The 18277-nt window shown below is 39.1% G+C and overlaps 1 protein-coding gene across 2 annotated transcripts in view; it reads right to left on the bottom strand.

The window, feature by feature from the left end:
• The window catches only part of RFFL (ring finger and FYVE like domain containing E3 ubiquitin protein ligase), a 206308-nt gene that overhangs the window by 41768 nt on the left and 146263 nt on the right, over nt 1-18277 (bottom strand). For both annotated transcript variants that reach the window (XM_053707433.1, XM_053707432.1), the window contains one exon: nt 5474-5684. In XM_053707433.1, coding sequence (XP_053563408.1) covers nt 5474-5684 — 211 coding nt within the window. The remainder of the gene's footprint in view (nt 1-5473; nt 5685-18277) is intronic.

Here is an 18277-nt window from a genome sequence, read left to right as displayed (position 1 = left end):
ACTAATATTACTCAGTTTCATAACATTCAGACTTTTAATCAAATAGTATGCAATGAAATTAACACACTAGCCTTCAACAATTCAGCTAATAACATCTCTCGTGATGAGCAAGAAGCCTTGAAAGATATTGAGAGCTGGGAGGATGTGGTGATTAAAGGGTCAGACAAAGGTGGTGACATTGTTATTTGGCCAGTAGAACAATATCTATGCAAAGCAAATAGACAACTAAATGACCCCAACTGTAATAAGAAATTAATATTCAACCCCTCAGCTTCATATATAAGACAGTATAATAACTTAATTGACAAAGCCATGGAGTATTATATAATCAACAAGAATACAAATTTCTAAAAACAACGCATCCAAGAGTCTCAACATTATATCTCATTCCAGGGATACAACTGAAGTACTCCAGCGTTTGGATGGGATTCAATTATCGGCTGAAACCTGGTTGGTCACTGCCGATGTCGAATCGTTACATACCAGCATTGAGCATTGTTACGGCATACAAGCCGTACAACATTTCCTAGATCTAGACCCGACAGAATCTCCAGAACATAACTCTTTTGTCTTGGAATTAGTTAAACTCATCTTAAATCACAATTTCTTCATATTCAATGATCAACATTATTTACAGATCAGGGGAACAGCAATGGGCACGGCACGTGCCCCCACATATGGCAACCTCTTTTTAGGCTGGTGGGAGAAAGAGATGGTGTTCACAGACAGTAATGCCCATTATATGCAGTATATACCATTATGGATACGCTACACTGACAATATCCTGTTCATTTGGGAGGGATCAAAAACAGATCTAGATTCCTTCCTATACCTACTTAACCAGAACAGCATCAATGTAAAACGGACATATGAATGCAGTCTATCTAAGATAAGCTTTTTAGATCTTAAAATCTCAAAGGACGACAAAGGCAATCTAATAACAGATCTATTTCGTAAATAACTGCTACCAACTTGATTTTACATCATCAAAGTGCACATGCCAGGAGCACCCTGAAGTCGTTACCAACAGGTGAATTTCTACGAATACGCAAAAATTGCTCATCTAATGAAATATATAAAAAAAGAGCTGCAGAATTAGAAACAAGACCTAGAGCTAGGGGATATAGCAACAGAAACCTGAAAAGAGCCAAACATAGACCTCTATACACTCCCAGGGCAGAACTACTATATTCCAAAAATAAAAAAACAGATGAGAAAATAAGAATAATAACTACTTTCAATTCCCAGATAAAAGATGTTTTGAATATTATCCAAAAATCTTGGAATCTCCAGAATGACCCTGTTTTAAACAAAAGTTTGGGAGATAGAGTATCAATCTGTTATAGGAGATCCAGAAACCTCAAAAACCGTTTGGTCCGAAGCCATTTTGTTAGAAAAAAAAAATAATCTCAAACCATATATCCAGGCAACTAACCATGCAGAAATTGCACATACTCCTCCCATACGATTCAAATGAATCAAATTAAAGATAGATTTGGTAAGACAAAAAATAAAACACCATATTACATGTAATACTTGTGGAGTAATTTATGCTTTAAAATGTATTTGTGACTTGTATTACGTTGGTATGACTACTAGGCCCATGAAAAAAAGAATAGGGCGAGCATATGAGTAACATCAGAAATGCTCAATCTGATCTACACAAAGGGAAAAAGATAACCTAGGTGGCTAAAGATTTCTTTCTCAAACATAAATCAAAAGTGGATGACCTAGTATACTTCGGTTTGGAAAAGATCTCACTAGGCATAAGAGGAGGTGATCTTGAAGATGCACTATTACAGGCAGAGTGCAGATGGATCTATGCACTAAATACCGTTAATCCTAACGGACTGAATGAGAACAACTATTATGTGTTTCTACCAAAATAGCATTTGCAACTATAAGGACATCATGTTATATATTCACATCATCTATTAAGATATAAGTATTAATTATAATACAGCCTTACTATGTATCTCCGTATTAGAATATGGAGATCCCCCTAATATAAATATCTTCCTCTGTTGCACGTGTTTTCAAAATAATTTTTTAGAACCCCTTTTTTCCGTTTGTCCCAATTCCACGAACTTAATATTATCTTTACACATCATCCCTCTTCACATTGCACCTAATAAATATATAAAAAAATAATATTACCCTTGTAAACTTTTAAGGAAATTGACACATTTATAGTATATTTCAAGATATTCTTAACTAAGTTTCTTTTTCCCATACACTTGATCACCCTTCTTTTCACTTACAGGAATAAATATAGTTTGAAATCCACGATAGTTTATGTTGGACTTCCCTCACCATTTGTCGAAACTTTATGACAGAGAGAATCTAATATTTTACTACTTATCATTTACTAAGTACCAAGTACAATTCTTGTTTTTTATTGAGTCCAAGTTCATCACAACAAAATCAATACTGGCTGCATGTGATCTAATCACACCTTTGTAACTGTTACACAATTTATCTTGCTAATAATAACTAAAAACGGACGATCTTATCTACATATGCATATTAAAAGATACTAATCTAGAGTATTGTCCTGTAATTTCCAATTAGCAGACGTGTGTACGGAAAATTGATTCATAGTTCAAATTCAACAATACACTCGATATATGCTACAATAATTCTAATTTAAACAAATAATTTTTTTCTATTTTTATTTACTTTTTACTTAATTTATTATTTTTTGGATAAATAAATCTATCTAATGTACTAATAATATCCCTTTCTCATGAGGATAGCACCTTCATATATGATAACTCATCATGAATATGAAATATTAACATCTAGACCGATATAATCAGTTAGAAAGGGATTAACAACCAAGATATAATCTATCAACATTATACAATAGTGTAGCAGACATCATACACACCCTCATGATTTTAATTATATATTATGTTGTCTAAGAACAGCAATAAAAACAAACTATTACACCATATGTATGGCTTCATCTTTAAGACGTCCATCATAAATTGACGTATAATATGCAAAGTATGGCATTATTACTTTTTAGATATCAACTTCAGATTAACACAATATATGCCAAATAGGAACGCTGTTTATACTTTGCAAGATTTATACAATATATATGAACGTCGGCATACTTAACAAGCCACATCGTTAATAAATACATGCATCAGAGAAATACACTGAGTATCATAAATTTTAAATCATACAAAGCTTATTAATAGCAAGTAACACTGAAGGTTACACAAATACCAACAAAACTTGAATATTAAGTTAATTTATATGACACTGGATATTATACTAATATGTATCAGTTGAAACGCTATGTTACATAGACATATATATTGTTTTTTGCTAATTTATTCCACAACAAATATATGGGCGTAAACAAACATTATACCAACCAATCCCTATCTTCAGCACTTGATTGACAGGTATCACATCCAGTCCTCTAACTGCACTATGATACGTTGTCGACTCAGCCAGTCTAGACAAAGCTAAGGGTATAAAAATCCCACGAGAAGACAGTGAGATTGCCCTTTGATACAGCCACAATGGCGAAACGCGTCAGTGGCGTACCTGCTCCCATTCTCCCCCTCTCTTTTTAAGAGCAATGCCTGAGTTTACAGAGCTCAATAATTGGTATTAATAGGTAATCGATATTAATAGGTAATTGACACTTTTTCGAAGGTCTTTCACCAGGTGCCATAACCTGGTACCTTAGACTTGAGCCTATATATTTTCTATAAAAGTATTTAACAGGTATAGTTCTCTGGTATAACCAGAGAATAAATTTGCATTAATAACTGGCATTAATAGGTAATCAGCACTCTTTCACAGGTCTCTCACCAGGTGAGATAACCTGGTACCTTAGACCTGAGCCTTTATATTTTTCATAATGGTATTTAACAGTTATAGGTCTCTGGTATCACCATAGAAGTAATTTGCTTATTAGCTGCCTCAAACAACTTGGCCCCTCTATTTAAGCGCTCTATATTTATATTGATAACCTGAAGGAGTAACTAACTGGTATAGGTCTCTGGTATTTCCAGAGAAGGATATTATCCATTCACAAAGGTAATTAATTGGTAACGGTCTCTGGCGTTCTTTAAATTTTATTTATTTATAACGGTATTTAACAGGTACAGGTCTCTGGTATAACCAGAGAGGTAATTTACATTAATAACTGGTATTAATAGGTAATCGGTATTAATAGGTAATTGGCACTCCTTTACAAGTCTCTCACCAGGTGAGATAACCTGGTACCTTAAACTTGAGCCTTTATATTTTTTATAACGGTATTCAACTGGTATAGGTCTCTGGTATTACCAGAGAAGAAATTTGCTTATTAGCTGCCTCAAACAACTTGGCCCCTTTATTTCAGCGCCTCTATATTTATACTGATAACTTGAAGTAGTATCTAACCGGTATAGGTCTCAGGTATTTCCAGAGAAGGATATTATCCATTCACAATGATAACTAATTGGTAACACTCTCTGGCATCTCCAGAGAAACCAAGAGTAAAGACCAACAGTTTTTCAGTACACATCCCTTAGCTATAGTGATATGGTTGTTTCTAACAATAGTGGTAACCACAAGGTATCACCAGAGATAGGGAATTAGTTTATTCTCACAGTGATAACTAATGGATATGAGTCTCGGGTATACCTAGAGGAAACTTATAGCGGTAACTAAATAACTCTGGGATCCCCAGAGAAGTCATTTTTAATATTTGCACCTATCAGGACATACTCCTGCATTGTTGAGAACCACAAACAAATTATCACCACACCTTTACCTATTAACCATAAGTAGAATCACAGATAAGAAATCCCAAGCCAACTTATACCTAGGTAATATTTGAGCAGTGGTTTTCTTATTCTTTCATACTTCACTAACCCTATAAGGCATTTGCAGGTTTTAAAAGTATGCTCATTCCCCCCCCCTTTTTTTTAAGCTTACATAGTAAAATTTAAGTGTAGTTTTTGTCCCACCCAATTACTTGTGGACTCCACAATTTGGGTATTCATTCCCAAGAGTAATGGCTTGTGGATTTTTTTTACCAATTTATGAAAGAAAACAACAATTTATGCTTACCTAATAAATTAATTTCTTATTATGGTGAAAGTCTACGACACCCACCCAATTTCTTTTATTAGTTTTTGGGTTTTTTTGACAGCAGTTCTAGTTTGCACTTCATTTCCCCTGCTTTTTCCTTTCCGACCCTTTTAACTCTCCTTTCTTAGCTATACGTCAGACTGGAATACCAGAGTGGTGAGAGGGATTAAGTGATTGTAGAGCTTTGGGAATCTTTTGTTTCCTCCTAGTGATCAGGAATTGAATCCCAGGAGTAATGGCTCATGGACTCCCACCACCATTAAAGAAATTAATTTATCAGGTAAGCGTGAATTCTGATTTCATATCTCCATAGATACCTAGCACAAACTGTTATTAAGTGAAATAATAATACAGAAGGTAAATGTTTTACCAATTTGCTGAAGACCCTTCTGTTCGTTATACAGTCTGGTAACACGTTCCATTAGCTCCCACTTCTCACAACATCCTTTGTAGTTGACAAAGTTACGAGCTAAAATCTCCTTCAGTTGTCGCACTGACAGTGCTTCAATGTCATCCAAGTTATTGATATCTGAGAGGGAGGCTCTCCGCCCAGGCACTAGTACTTCATCAGAGTCTGTGGACTATAGATAATAAAGTACACAGTCATTTACATGAACCATTACTGGTGAGAACTTTAAGTCACATTCATTTAAATGAACCATTCTTACCAATGAATACTGGTTGTAAAAGTGACTTTTATAAAACACACACATATGTCTCGTTTTAAATAACCACCAAATTATGTGTTGAAAGAGTTTGGATTTTGGCTTATGTATTGCTATAATTGCAGGTGATAACCAAAGAGGTAAAGCTTGAAAAAAGTGAGGATATGTATACATATACACATACAAATTCACTCAATACATTTAATGTTTATACAATTTATAGGTATAAAATTATTCTCAAAATGGATAAAAACATTCTAACAAGAATCTGACTCTATATAAGCTATCCATTCATAGTATCATATATGAGATGATACCATATAAATCATCAATGCCGTTTATTATTCGCTTTCACGCTTGTGATATCATATTCAGAAATGGTATGTTAACACAAAATCAATTCATACATCACAACAAAAGAATGAGGTCTTCATATAAAGGCTACCTCTTCTTAAAGGGTCATTCAATAAAAAAAAAATGTCTAATCATGTCCATGAAAGACCGCTATTCAAACATTTAAAAATATTTTTTTGTGTGAAAAAAGGTTTAAGTCAAAGCTTTTTTTTGTGGGGGGGTGGAGTAACAGGAAGTGCATGTCTTACAATTAGGACTGATTGAACACTGGAGGAACTGTCTCTGGACAGGAACATTTGTTTCATAAATAAATTAATAAATACATATTTTAATGACATACAAGAAATTGAAAATAAAAAAAGAATAAAACAAATATTTAAGTGTCCCTTGAAGCTCATAAGCCGTAAGGATTTATTTGGCTGAACAAGTATGGAAGCTCTGTTCTTTTTGGACAAGAATTGCAGAAAAGTTATTCAGACTTGCTGACATCATTAGGGCTTTAGAATACAAAAGGAGCCACCTCATGAGTGTATTTGTATTTTCCTACTATGCATTTATACAGAGAAGTCATGCACATATTTTCATGTTAATACAAAAACAAACACAAAATATAACTCCACCAGTAATTCATTGTATGGATGTGTGTGGAACTCTAATAGAGAACTCAGCGCTTCATGTGAACACCAAGTAAAGGCTAAAACTCAGAAGAAGAATCTGTACCATAAAACATATGTAGACATTATTTTGTTTGTGCTGCTGTCTTGGCTGCTTACAAAGGCATTTACCAGCAAGCAGATGGTTAACCTTTGTTGCATGATTAAGAGAAAAACATAATTTATGCAAGAACTTACCTGATAAATTAATTTCTTTCATAATGGCAAGGGTCCATGAGCTAGTGACGTATGGGATATACATTCCTACCAGGAGGGGGCTAGGTTTCCCAAACCTCAAAATGCCTATAAATACACCTCCCACCACACACATACTTTAGTTTAACGTATAGCCAAGTAGTGAGGTGCAACGAGGAATAAAAAAGCATACAAAAAAAGGAACTGGAAACAAATAGTGTGCTTTTATATATATAACGACCAAAAACAGGGTGGGCTTCATGGACTCTTGCTATTATGAAAGAAATTAATTTATCAGGTAAGTACATAAATTACGTTTTCTTTCATGTAAATGGCAAGAGTCCATGAGCTAGTGACGTATGGGATAAAATACCCAAGATGCTGAAGTCCACAGAAGAGTCACTAGAGAGGGAGGGATAAAATAAAAACAGCTATTTCCGCTGAGAAATGAAATCCACAAAATAAGTTCTTATAAACAGAAGAATTAAACTGAGACAGCTGCCTGAAGAACTTTTCTACCAAAGACTGCTTCTAAAGAAGCAAATACATCAAAATGGTAAAATTTAGTAAATGTATGCAAAGAAAACCAAGTTGCTGCTTTGCAAATCTGATCAACTGAAGCTTCATTCTTAAAAGCCCAAGAAGTGGCAACTGATCTAGTAGAATGAGCTGTAATTCTCTGAGGCGGAGACTATCCCGCCTCCAAATAAGCCTTGTCAATCAAAAGCTTTAACCAAGATGCCAAAGAAATGGAAGACTTTCTGACCTTTCCTGGAACCAGATAAGACAACAAATAGACTAGAAGTCTTCCTGAAATCCTAAGTAGCCTCAACATAGTATTTCAAAGCCCTTACCACATCCAAAGAGAGTAACTATCTTTCAAGCGAATTCTTAGGATTTGGACACAAGGAAGGAACACCAATTTCCCTAGTAATGTAGTTAGAATTCCCAACCTTAGCAAGAGAAAAACAAAATTTATGCTTACCTGATAAATTTATTTTTCTTGTGGTGTATCCAGTCCACGGATTCATCCATTACTTGTGGGATATTCTCCTTCCCAACAGGAAGCTGCAAGAGGATCACCCAAAGCAGAGCTGTCTATATAGCTCCTCCCCTAACTGCCACCTCCCAGTCATTCGACCGAAGACAAGCAAGAGAAAGGAGAAACTATAGGGTGCAGTGGTGACTGTAGTTTAAAAATTAAAAAACACCTGCCTTAAAATGACAGGGCGGGCCGTGGATTGGATACACCACAAGAGAAATAAATTTATCAGGTAAGCATAAATTTTGTTTTCTCTTGTAAGGTGTATCCAGTCCACGGATTCATCCATTACTTGTGGGATACCAATACCAAAGCTATAGGACACAGATGAAGGGAGGGACAAGGCAGGCGCTTAAACGGAAGGCACCACTGCCTGTAAGACCTTTCTCCCAAAAATAGCCTCTGAAGAAGCAAAAGTATCAAATTTGTAGAATTTAGAAAAAGTATTAAGCGCAGACCAAGTCGCCGCCTTACAAATCTGTTCAACAGAAGACTCATTTTTAAAGGCTCATGTGGAAGCCACCGCTCTAGTGGAATGAGCTATAATTCTTACAGGAGGCTGCTGGCCAGCAGTCTCATAAGCTAAGCGGATTATACTTCTTAACCAAAAAGAGAGAAAAGTTGTTGAAGCCTTTTGGCCTTTGTCCAGAGTAGACAACTAACAATGCAGATGTTTGACGAAAATCTTTAGTTGCTTGTAAATAAAACTTTAAAGCACGAACCACGTCAAGATTGTGTAATAGACGTTCCTTCTTTGAAGAAGGATTAGGACACAGTGATGGAACAACAATCTCTTGATTGATATTCTTATTGGATACCACCTTAGGAAGAAACCCAGGTTTGGTACGCAAAACTACCTTATCTGCATGGAAGATCAGATAAGGGGAATCACACTGCAAGGAAAATAACTCTGAAACTCTTTGAGCCGAAGAGATAGCTACCAAGAACAGAACTTTCCAAGATAAAAGCTTGATATCTATGGAATGCAGAGGTTCAAACGGAACCCCTTGAAGAACTTTAAGAACTAAATTTAAACTCCATGGCGGAGCAAAAGGTTTAAACACAGGCTTGATTCTAATTAAAGCCTGACAAAACGCCTGAACGTCTGGAACATCCGCCAGACGCTTGTGCAAAAGGACAGAGCAGAAATCTGTCCCTTTAAGGAACTAGCTGACAATCCCTTCTCCAATCCTTCTTGGAGAAAAGACAATATCCTGGGAATCCTGACTTTACTCCATGAGTAACCCTTGGATTCACACCAATGAAGATATTTACACCATATCTTATGATAGATTTTCCTGGTGACAGGCTTTCGAGCCTGAATTAAGGTATCAATGACTGACTCGGAAAAACCACGTTTTGACAAAATCAACCGTTCAATCTCCAAGCAGTCAGACGCAGAGAAATTAGATTTGGATGTTTGAAGGGACCTTGAAGTAGAAGGTCCTGCCTCAGCGGCAGAGTCCAAGGTGGAAAGGATAACATGTCCACCAGATCTGCGTACCAAGTCCTGCGTGGCCACGCAGGAGCTATCAAAATCACTGAAGCTCTCTCCTGCTTGATCTTGTCAATCAGACGAGGGAGCAGAGGAAACGGTGGAAACACATAAGCCAGGTTGAAAGACCAAGGCGCTGCTAGAGCATCTATCAGCGCTGCCTTGGGATCCCTGGACCTGAACCCGTAACAAGGAAGCTTGGCATTCTGACGAGACGCCATGAGATCCAGTTCTGGTTTGCCCCAAAGTTGAATCAATTATGCAAACACCTCCGGATGGAGTTCCCACTCCCCCGGATGAAAAGTCTGCCGACTTAGAAAATCCGCCTCCCAGTTCTCTACTCCTGGGATATGGATAGCTGATAGGTGGCAAGAGTGAACCTCTGCCCATAGAATTATTTTTGAAACCTCCAACATTGCTAGGGAACTCCTTGTTCCCCCTTGATGGTTGATGTAAGCTACAGTCGTGAGGTTGTCCGACTGAAATCTGATGAACCTGACCGCAGCTATCTGAGGCCAAGCCTGAAGAGCATTGAATATCGCTATTAGTTCCAGAATGTTTATCGGAAGGAGTGTCTCCTCCTGAGTCCACAAGCCCTGAGCCTTCAGGGAGTTCCAGACTGCACCCCAGCCCAGAAGGCTGGCATCTGTCGTTACTATTGTCCAATCTGGCATGCGGAAGGTCATACCCTTGGACAGATGGACCCGAGATAACCACCAGAGAAGAGAATCCCTGGTCTCTTGATCCAGATTTAGTAGAGGGGACAAATCTGTGTAATCCCCATTCCACTGACTGAGCATGCAGAGTTACAGCGGTCTGAGATGTAGACGGGCAAACGGCACTATGTCCATTGCCGCTACCATTAAGTCGATTACTTCCATACACTGAGCCACTGAAGGGCGAGAAGTAGAATAAAGAACACGGCAGGAATTTAGAAGTTTTGACAACCTGGCCTCTGTCAGGTAAATTTTCATTTCTACAGACTCTATCAGAGTTCCTAGGAAGGAAACTCTTGTAAGAGGGGATAGAGAACTTTTTTCTTCGTTCACTTTCCACCCATGCAACCTCAGAAATGCCAGAACAATGTCCGTGTGAGACCTGGCAACTTGAAAAGTCGACGCCTGTATCAGAATGTCGTCTGAGTAAGGGGCTACTGCTATAGCCCGCGGCCTTAGGACCGCTAGAAGGGATCCTAGAACCTTTGTAAAGATTCTTGGTGCCGTGGCCAACCCGAAGGGAAGAGCCACAAACTGGTAGTGCCTGTATTGACCCTCCTGGATCATAGGAAGGATGGTTCGAATAGTCTCCATCTTGAAGGATGGGACTCTGAGAAATTTGTTTAAGATCTTGAGATCTAAGATTGGTCTGAATGTTCCCTCTTTCTAGTGAACAACAAACAGATTTAAATAAAAGCCCTGTCCCTGTTCCTCCTGCGGAACTGGGTGGATCACTCCCATAACTAGGAGGTCTTGAACACAATGTAAGAATGCTTCTCTCTTTATCTGGTTTGCAGATAAAAGTGAGAGATGAAATCTCCCTTTTGGGGGAGAGGTTTTGAATTCCAGAAGATAACCCTTGGACACAATTTCCTATGCCCAGGGATCCTGGACATCTCTTACCCAAGCCTGGGCGAAGAGAGAGAGTCTGCCCCCTACTAGACTACTTCATGCTGTCTTAGAGGCAGCAGCAGGCTTCTTGGCCTGTTTCCCCTTGTTCCAAGCCTGGTTAGGTCTCCAGACCGGCTTAGACTGGGCAAAAGTTCCCTCTTGTTTTGTGTTGGAGGAAGTTGAAGCTGCTCCACTCTTGAAGTTTCGAAAGGGCCGAAAACTAGACTGTTTGGTCCTTAATTTGTTGGACCTGTCTTGAGGAAGGGCGTGACCTTTTCCTCCAGTGATGTCAGAAATGATCTCCTTCAGTCCAGGCCCGAATAGGATCTGTCCTTTGAAGGGAATGTTGAGAAGTTTAGACTTTGAAGTCACGTCAGCTGACCAGGATTTTAGCCATAGCACCCTACGCGCCTGAATAGCAAAACCTGAATTTTTAGCCGTTAGCTTGGTTAAATGAACAACGGTGTCAGAAACAAATGAATTGGCTAGCTTAAGGGCCCTCAAACCAGAAAGCTGCGGCAGCAGTGAATGGGGCAATGCATGCAAGAGGCTGGAGAATAAAACCTTGTTGAATAAAAAATTTCTTAAGGTAACCCTCTAATTTTTTATCCATTGGATCTAGAAAAGCACAACTGTCCTCGACAGGGATAGTAGTACGCTTAGCTAGAGTAGAAACTGCTCCCTCCACCTTAGGGACCGTCTGCCATAAGTCCTGTGTAGCGGCGTCTATAGGAAACATCTTTTTAAAAACAGGAGGGGGAGAGAACGGTACACCTGGTCTATCCCATTCCTTAGTAATAATTTCAGAAAACCTTTTAGGGATTGGAAAAACATCAGTGTAAGTAGGTACTGCATAGTATTTATCCAATCTACATAATTTCTCTGGGACTACAATAGTGTCACAGTCGTCCAGAGTTGCTAAAACCTCCCTGAGCAATACGCGGAGGTGTTCAAGCTTAAATTTAAATGTAGACATATCAGAATCAGATTGAAGTATCTTCCCTGAATCAGAAAAATCACCCACAGATTGAAGCTCCCCTGCTTCAGCTTCATTATATTGTGAGGGTGTATCGGAGATAGCTACTAAAGCGTCAGAGAGCTCTGTATTTATTCTAGTCCCAGAGCTGTTTCGCTTTTCTTGCAATCCTGGCAGTTTAGATAATACCTCTGTAAGGGTATGATTCATAACTGCCGCCATGTCTTGCAAGGTATACGCAATGGGCGCGCTAGATGTACTGGCGTCCCCTGAGAGGGATTTATAGGATCTGACACGTGGGGAGAGTTAGACGGCATAACTTCCTCCTTGTCAATTTCTTCTGGTGATAAATTTTTTAAAGCCAGAATATGGTCTTTGTAATCTATAGTAAAATCAGTGCATTTGGTACACATTCTAAGAGGGGGTTCCACAATGGCTTCTAAACATAATGAACAATGAGTTTCCTCTATGTCAGACATGTTTAAACAGACTAGTAATGAGACCAACAAGCTTGGAAAACACTTTAATAACTGTGAACAAGCAAAAAATAAAAACGGTACTGTGCCTAAAAATAGAAACTGCTAAAACAGTGAAAAAAGCAGTAAATCCTACGAAATTTTGACAGTGTGTATAATAGGCTGAAAGAGCATTGCACCCACTTGCAAATGGATGATTAACCCCTTAGTTTCAAAACCGGATCAAAAAAACGATAAACGTTTTTAAACAGTCACAACAAACTGCCACAGCTCTACTGTGGCCCTACCTGCCCATACAACGACTTTGGAAGGCACAAAAACCCCTTAGAGAGGTCCTATATGTTCAGGGGACTCCTTCAGGGAAGCTGGATGTCTCAAGCTGCAAAAACTAATGGACAATAGGCCCCTCCCAACCTGTACTCACAGTGAGAGGGCTTTAAAAAACTATCCCTAGGCAAAATCTAGTCAGCCATGTGGAAAAACTGGGCCCCAGTATAGTTTTATCACCAATATGAAATTAACATTTATACACCTCAAGCAAACGTTATATCTATTCAGTAATGTGAGTAAATAATAAAAATATTACCCTTTACAGCAAGCATGATACCAGTCATTATTAAATCACTGTAATCAGGCTTACCTTAAATAAATCCGGTATTGCCAGCATTTTCTAGCTTATCATTTCTCTAGAAAAATTTAAAACTGCACATACCTCAGAGCAGGAGACCCTGCACGCTATTCCCCCAGCTGAAGTTACCCATCTCTTCAGTTATGTGTGAGAACAGCAATGGATCTTAGTTACAACCTGCTAAGATCATCAAAGACCACAGGCAGACTCTTCTTCAACTTTCTGCCTGAGGCTAAAATAGTACAACTCCGGTACCATTTGAAAATAACAAACTTTTGATTGAAGATAAACTACATTAATGCACCACATCTCTCTAGCTGCTTCCCTTGTCGAGAGCTGCAAGAGAATGACTGGGAGGTGGCAGTTAGGGGAGGAGCTATATAGACAGCTCTGCTGTGGGTGATCCTCTTGCAAGCTTCCTGTTGGGAAGGAGAATATCCCACAAGTAATGGATGAATCCGTGGACTGGATACACCTTACAAGAGAAATAGCTTTATCCAGATGGAAAATCAGAAAAGGAGACTCACAAGAGAGAGCAGATAATTCATTAACTCTTCTAGAAGAAGAGTTATCCAAAAGGAACAATACTTTCCAAGAAAGTAAATTTAATATCCAAAGAATGCTTAGGCTCAAAAGGAGGAACCTGCAAAACCTTCAAACCCAAATTAAGACTCCATGGAGGAGAAATAGACTTAATAATATGCTTGAACAAAACAGTGAATATCAGGAAGTTTAGCAATCTTTCTATGAAATAGAACAGAAAGAGCCGAGAATTGTCCCTTCAAAGTACTTGCAGACAAACCTTTATCCAAACCATCCTGAAGAAACTGTAAAATTCTAGGAATTCTAAAAGAATGCCAAGATAATTTATGAAAAGAACACCATAAAATATAGGTTTTCCAAACCCGATAATAAATCTTCCTAGGAACAGACTTTCGAGCCTGCAACATAGTGATAATCACAGAGTCAGAGAATCCTTTATGACTAAGCACTAAATGTTCAATTCCCATACCTTCAATTTAGTGATTTGAGATCCTGATGGAAAAACGGCCCTCGAGACAGAAGGTCTGGACGTAAAGGAAATGAGCAAGGTTGGCAACTGGACATCCGGACAAGATCCGCATATCAAAACCTGCGAGGCCATGCTGGTGCTATCAGAAACACATGTGATTGTTCCATTATGATCTTGGAGATCACCCTTGGAAGAAGAACTAGAGGCGGAAAAATATAAGCAAGTTGGTAAGACCAAAGAACTGCTAACACATCCACCATCTCCGCTATCCCTGGACCCGGAAAAGTATCTGGGAAGTTTCCTGTTTAGATGGGAAGCCTTCAGATCTATTTCTGGCAGACCCCACATCTGTACAATCTGAAAAAACACATCTGGATGGAGAGACCACTCCCCCGGATGCAAAGTCTGACGGCTGAGATAATCCGATTCCCAATTGTCTACACCTGGGATATGAATCTCAGAAATTAGACAAGAATTGGATTCCGCCCAAGAAAGTATTCGTGATACTTCTTTCATTGCTAAAGGACTGCGAGTCCCTCCCTGATGATTGACATATGCCACAGTTGTGATATTGTCTGTCTGAAAGCGAATAAAAAGTTCTCTCTTTAATAGAGGCCAAGTCTGAAGAGCTCTGAAGATAGCACAGTTCTAAAATATTGATTGGTCACCTCGCCCCTTGTGCTGTCAGAGACCACCAGACAGCTCCCCAACCTGTGAAACTTGCATCTGTTAAAATCACAGTCCAGGAAGGACGAACTAAAGAGGCCCCTTGAATAATCCGATGATGGTCCAACCACCAGGACAGAGAGTTGAATGTTGGGATTTAAGATATCAATTGTGATATCCGATTATAATCCCTGCACCATTGATTCAGCATGCAAAGCTGCAGAGGTCTCATATGAAAACAAGCAAAGGGGATCGCGTCCGATGCTGCAGTCATGAGACCTAAAACTTCCATGTATATAGCTGAAGGGAATGATCGAGACTGAAGGTTTCGATAGGCAGAAACCAATTTAATTTGTCTCTTGTCTGTTAAAGACAGAGTCATGGACACTGAATCTATCTGGAAACCTAAAAAGGTGACCCTTGTCTGAGGAATCAAAAAACTCTTTGGTAAATTGATCCTCCAACCATGTCTTTGAAGAAACAACACTATCTGATTTGTGTGAGATTCTGCTAAATGAAAAGATCGAGCCAGTACCAAGATATCGTCCAAATAAGGAAACACTGCAATACCCTGCTCTCTGATTACAGATAGAAGGGCACCAAGAACCTTTCGAAAAGATTCTTGGAGCTATCGCTAGGCCAAAAGGAAGAGTGACAAATTGGTAATGCTTGTCTAGAAAATAGAATCTTAGAAACCTATAGTGATCTGGATGAATCGGAATGTGAAGATAAGCGTCCTGTAAATCTATTGTGAACATGTAATGACCTTGCTGAACAAAAGGCAGAATAGTCCTTATAGTCACCATCTTGAAAGTTGGGACCCTTACAAAACTATTCAAAAACTTCAGATCCAGAACTGGTCTGAATGAATTTTCTTTCTTTGGGACAATGAATAGATTTGAATAAAAACCCAGACCCTGTTCCTGAAGTGGAACTGGTAAAATCACCCCTGAAAGCTCCAGATCTGAAACACACTTCAGAAAAGCCTGAGCTTTCGCAAGAGTTGCTGGAACATGAGCGAGAAAGAATCTTATCACAAGAGGTCTTACTCTAAAACCTATTCGATACCCTTGAGAAACAATGCTCTGAATCCACTGATGATTCTGAACAGAATTTGCCCAAATGTTTTGAAATAATTTCAATCTGCCCCCACCAGATGAACTGGATTGAGGGCCACACCTTCATGCAGTCTTGGGGGGCTGGCTTTGGTTTCTTATAAGGCTTAGATTTATTCCAACTTGAAGATGGCTTGCAATTGGAGCCAGAGTCCTTAGGGGAAGGAGTGGTTTTCTGTTCTCTATTCTGACGAAAGGAACAAAACCAATTAGAAGCTTTAGATTTACCCTTAGACTTTATCTTGGGGCAAAAAAACTCCCTTCCCACCAGTGATAGCTGAAATAATAGTCCAACTGAGAACCAAATAAATTATTACCCTGGAAAGATAGCGATAGTAATCTAGACTTAGATACCATGTCAGCATTCCATGATTTAAGCCATAAAGCTCTTCTAGCCAGAATAGCTAAAGACATAGATTTAACATTAATACTGATGATATCAAAAACATAAATTATGCTTACCTGATAATTTTATTTCCATCGTGGGGAGGAGAGTCTACGGTTTCATTCATTAATATTGGGAATTAAGAACCTGGCCACCAGGAGGAGGCAAAGACACCCCAGCCAAAGTCTTAAATACCTCCCCCACTCCCCTCATCCCCCCAGTCATTATGCCGAGGGAACAAGGAACAGTAGGAGAAATATTAGGGTATAAATGGTGCCAGAAAATAAATAGAATTTAGGGCCGCCCACCGGAGATATGGGCGGGAGCCGTGGACTCTCCTCCCCACGATAGAAATAAAATTATCAGGTAAGCATAGTTTATGCTAACACATCCACCATCTCCGCTATCCCTGGACCCGGAAAAGTATCTGGGAAGTTTCCTGTTTAGATGGGAAGCCTTCATATCTATTTCTGGCAGACCCCACATCTGTACAATCTGAAAAAAACACATCTGGATGGAGAGACCACTCCCCCGGATGCAAAGTCTGACGGCTGAGATAATCCGATTCCCAATTGTCTACACCTGGGATATGAATCTCAGAAATTAGAAAAGAATTGGATTCCGCCCAAGAAAGTATTCGTGATACTTCTTTCATTGCTAAAGGACTGCGAGTCCCTCCCTGATGATTGACATATGCCACAGTTGTGATATTGTCTGTCTGAAAGCGAATAAAAAGTTCTCTCTTTAATAGAGGCCAAGTCTGAAGAGCTCTGAAGATAGCACAGTTCTAAAAACAGAATTTATGTTTACCTGATAAATTACTTTCTCCAACGGTGTGTCCGGTCCACGGCGTCATCCTTACTTGTGGGATATTCTCTTCCCCAACAGGAAATGGCAAAGAGCCCAGCAAAGCTGGTCACATGATCCCTCCTAGGCTCCGCCTTCCCCAGTCATTCGACCGACGTAAAGGAGGAATATTTGCATAGGAGAAATCATATGATACCGTGGTGACTGTAGTTAGAGAAAATAAATCATCAGACCTGATTAAAAAACCAGGGCGGGCCGTGGACCGGACACACCGTTGGAGAAAGTAATTTATCAGGTAAACATAAATTCTGTTTTCTCCAACATAGGTGTGTCCGGTCCACGGCGTCATCCTTACTTGTGGGAACCAATACCAAAGCTTTAGGACACGGATGATGGGAGGGAGCAAATCAGGTCACCTAGATGGAAGGCACCACGGCTTGCAAAACCTTTCTCCCAAAAATAGCCTCAGAAGAAGCAAAAGTATCAAATTTGTAAAATTTAGTAAAAGTGTGCAGTGAAGACCAAGTCGCTGCCTTACATATCTGATCAACAGAAGCCTCGTTCTTGAAGGTCCATGTGGAAGCCACGGCCCTAGTGGAATGGAATGAGCTGTGATTCTTTCAGGAGGCTGTCGTCCGACAGTCTCATAAGCCAATCTGATGATGCTTTTAAGCCAAAAAGAGAGAGAGGTAGAAGTTGCTTTTTGACCTCTCCTTTTACCAGAATAAACAACAAACAAGGAAGATGTTTGTCTGAAATCCTTTGTAGCCTCTAAATAGAATTTTAGAGCACGAACTACATCCAAATTGTGCAACAAACGTTCCTTCTTTGAAACTGGATTCGGACACAAAGAAGGCACGACTATCTCCTGGTTAATATTTTTGTTAGAAACAACTTTCGGAAGAAAACCAGGTTTAGTACGCAAAACCACCTTATCTGCATGGAACACCAGATAAGGAGGAGAACACTGCAGAGCAGATAACTCTGAAACTCTTCTAGCAGAAGAAATTGCAACCAAAAACAAAACTTTCCAAGATAATAACTTGATATCAACGGAATGTAGGGGTTCAAACGGAACCCCCTGAAGAACTGAAAGAA

This window comes from Bombina bombina, chromosome 3 (genome assembly GCF_027579735.1).
Source record: "Bombina bombina isolate aBomBom1 chromosome 3, aBomBom1.pri, whole genome shotgun sequence".
NCBI lineage: Eukaryota > Metazoa > Chordata > Amphibia > Anura > Bombinatoridae > Bombina > Bombina bombina.
The sequence above is the reverse complement of the archived record's forward strand: the minus strand, read 5'-3'. Positions and strand labels throughout refer to the sequence as shown.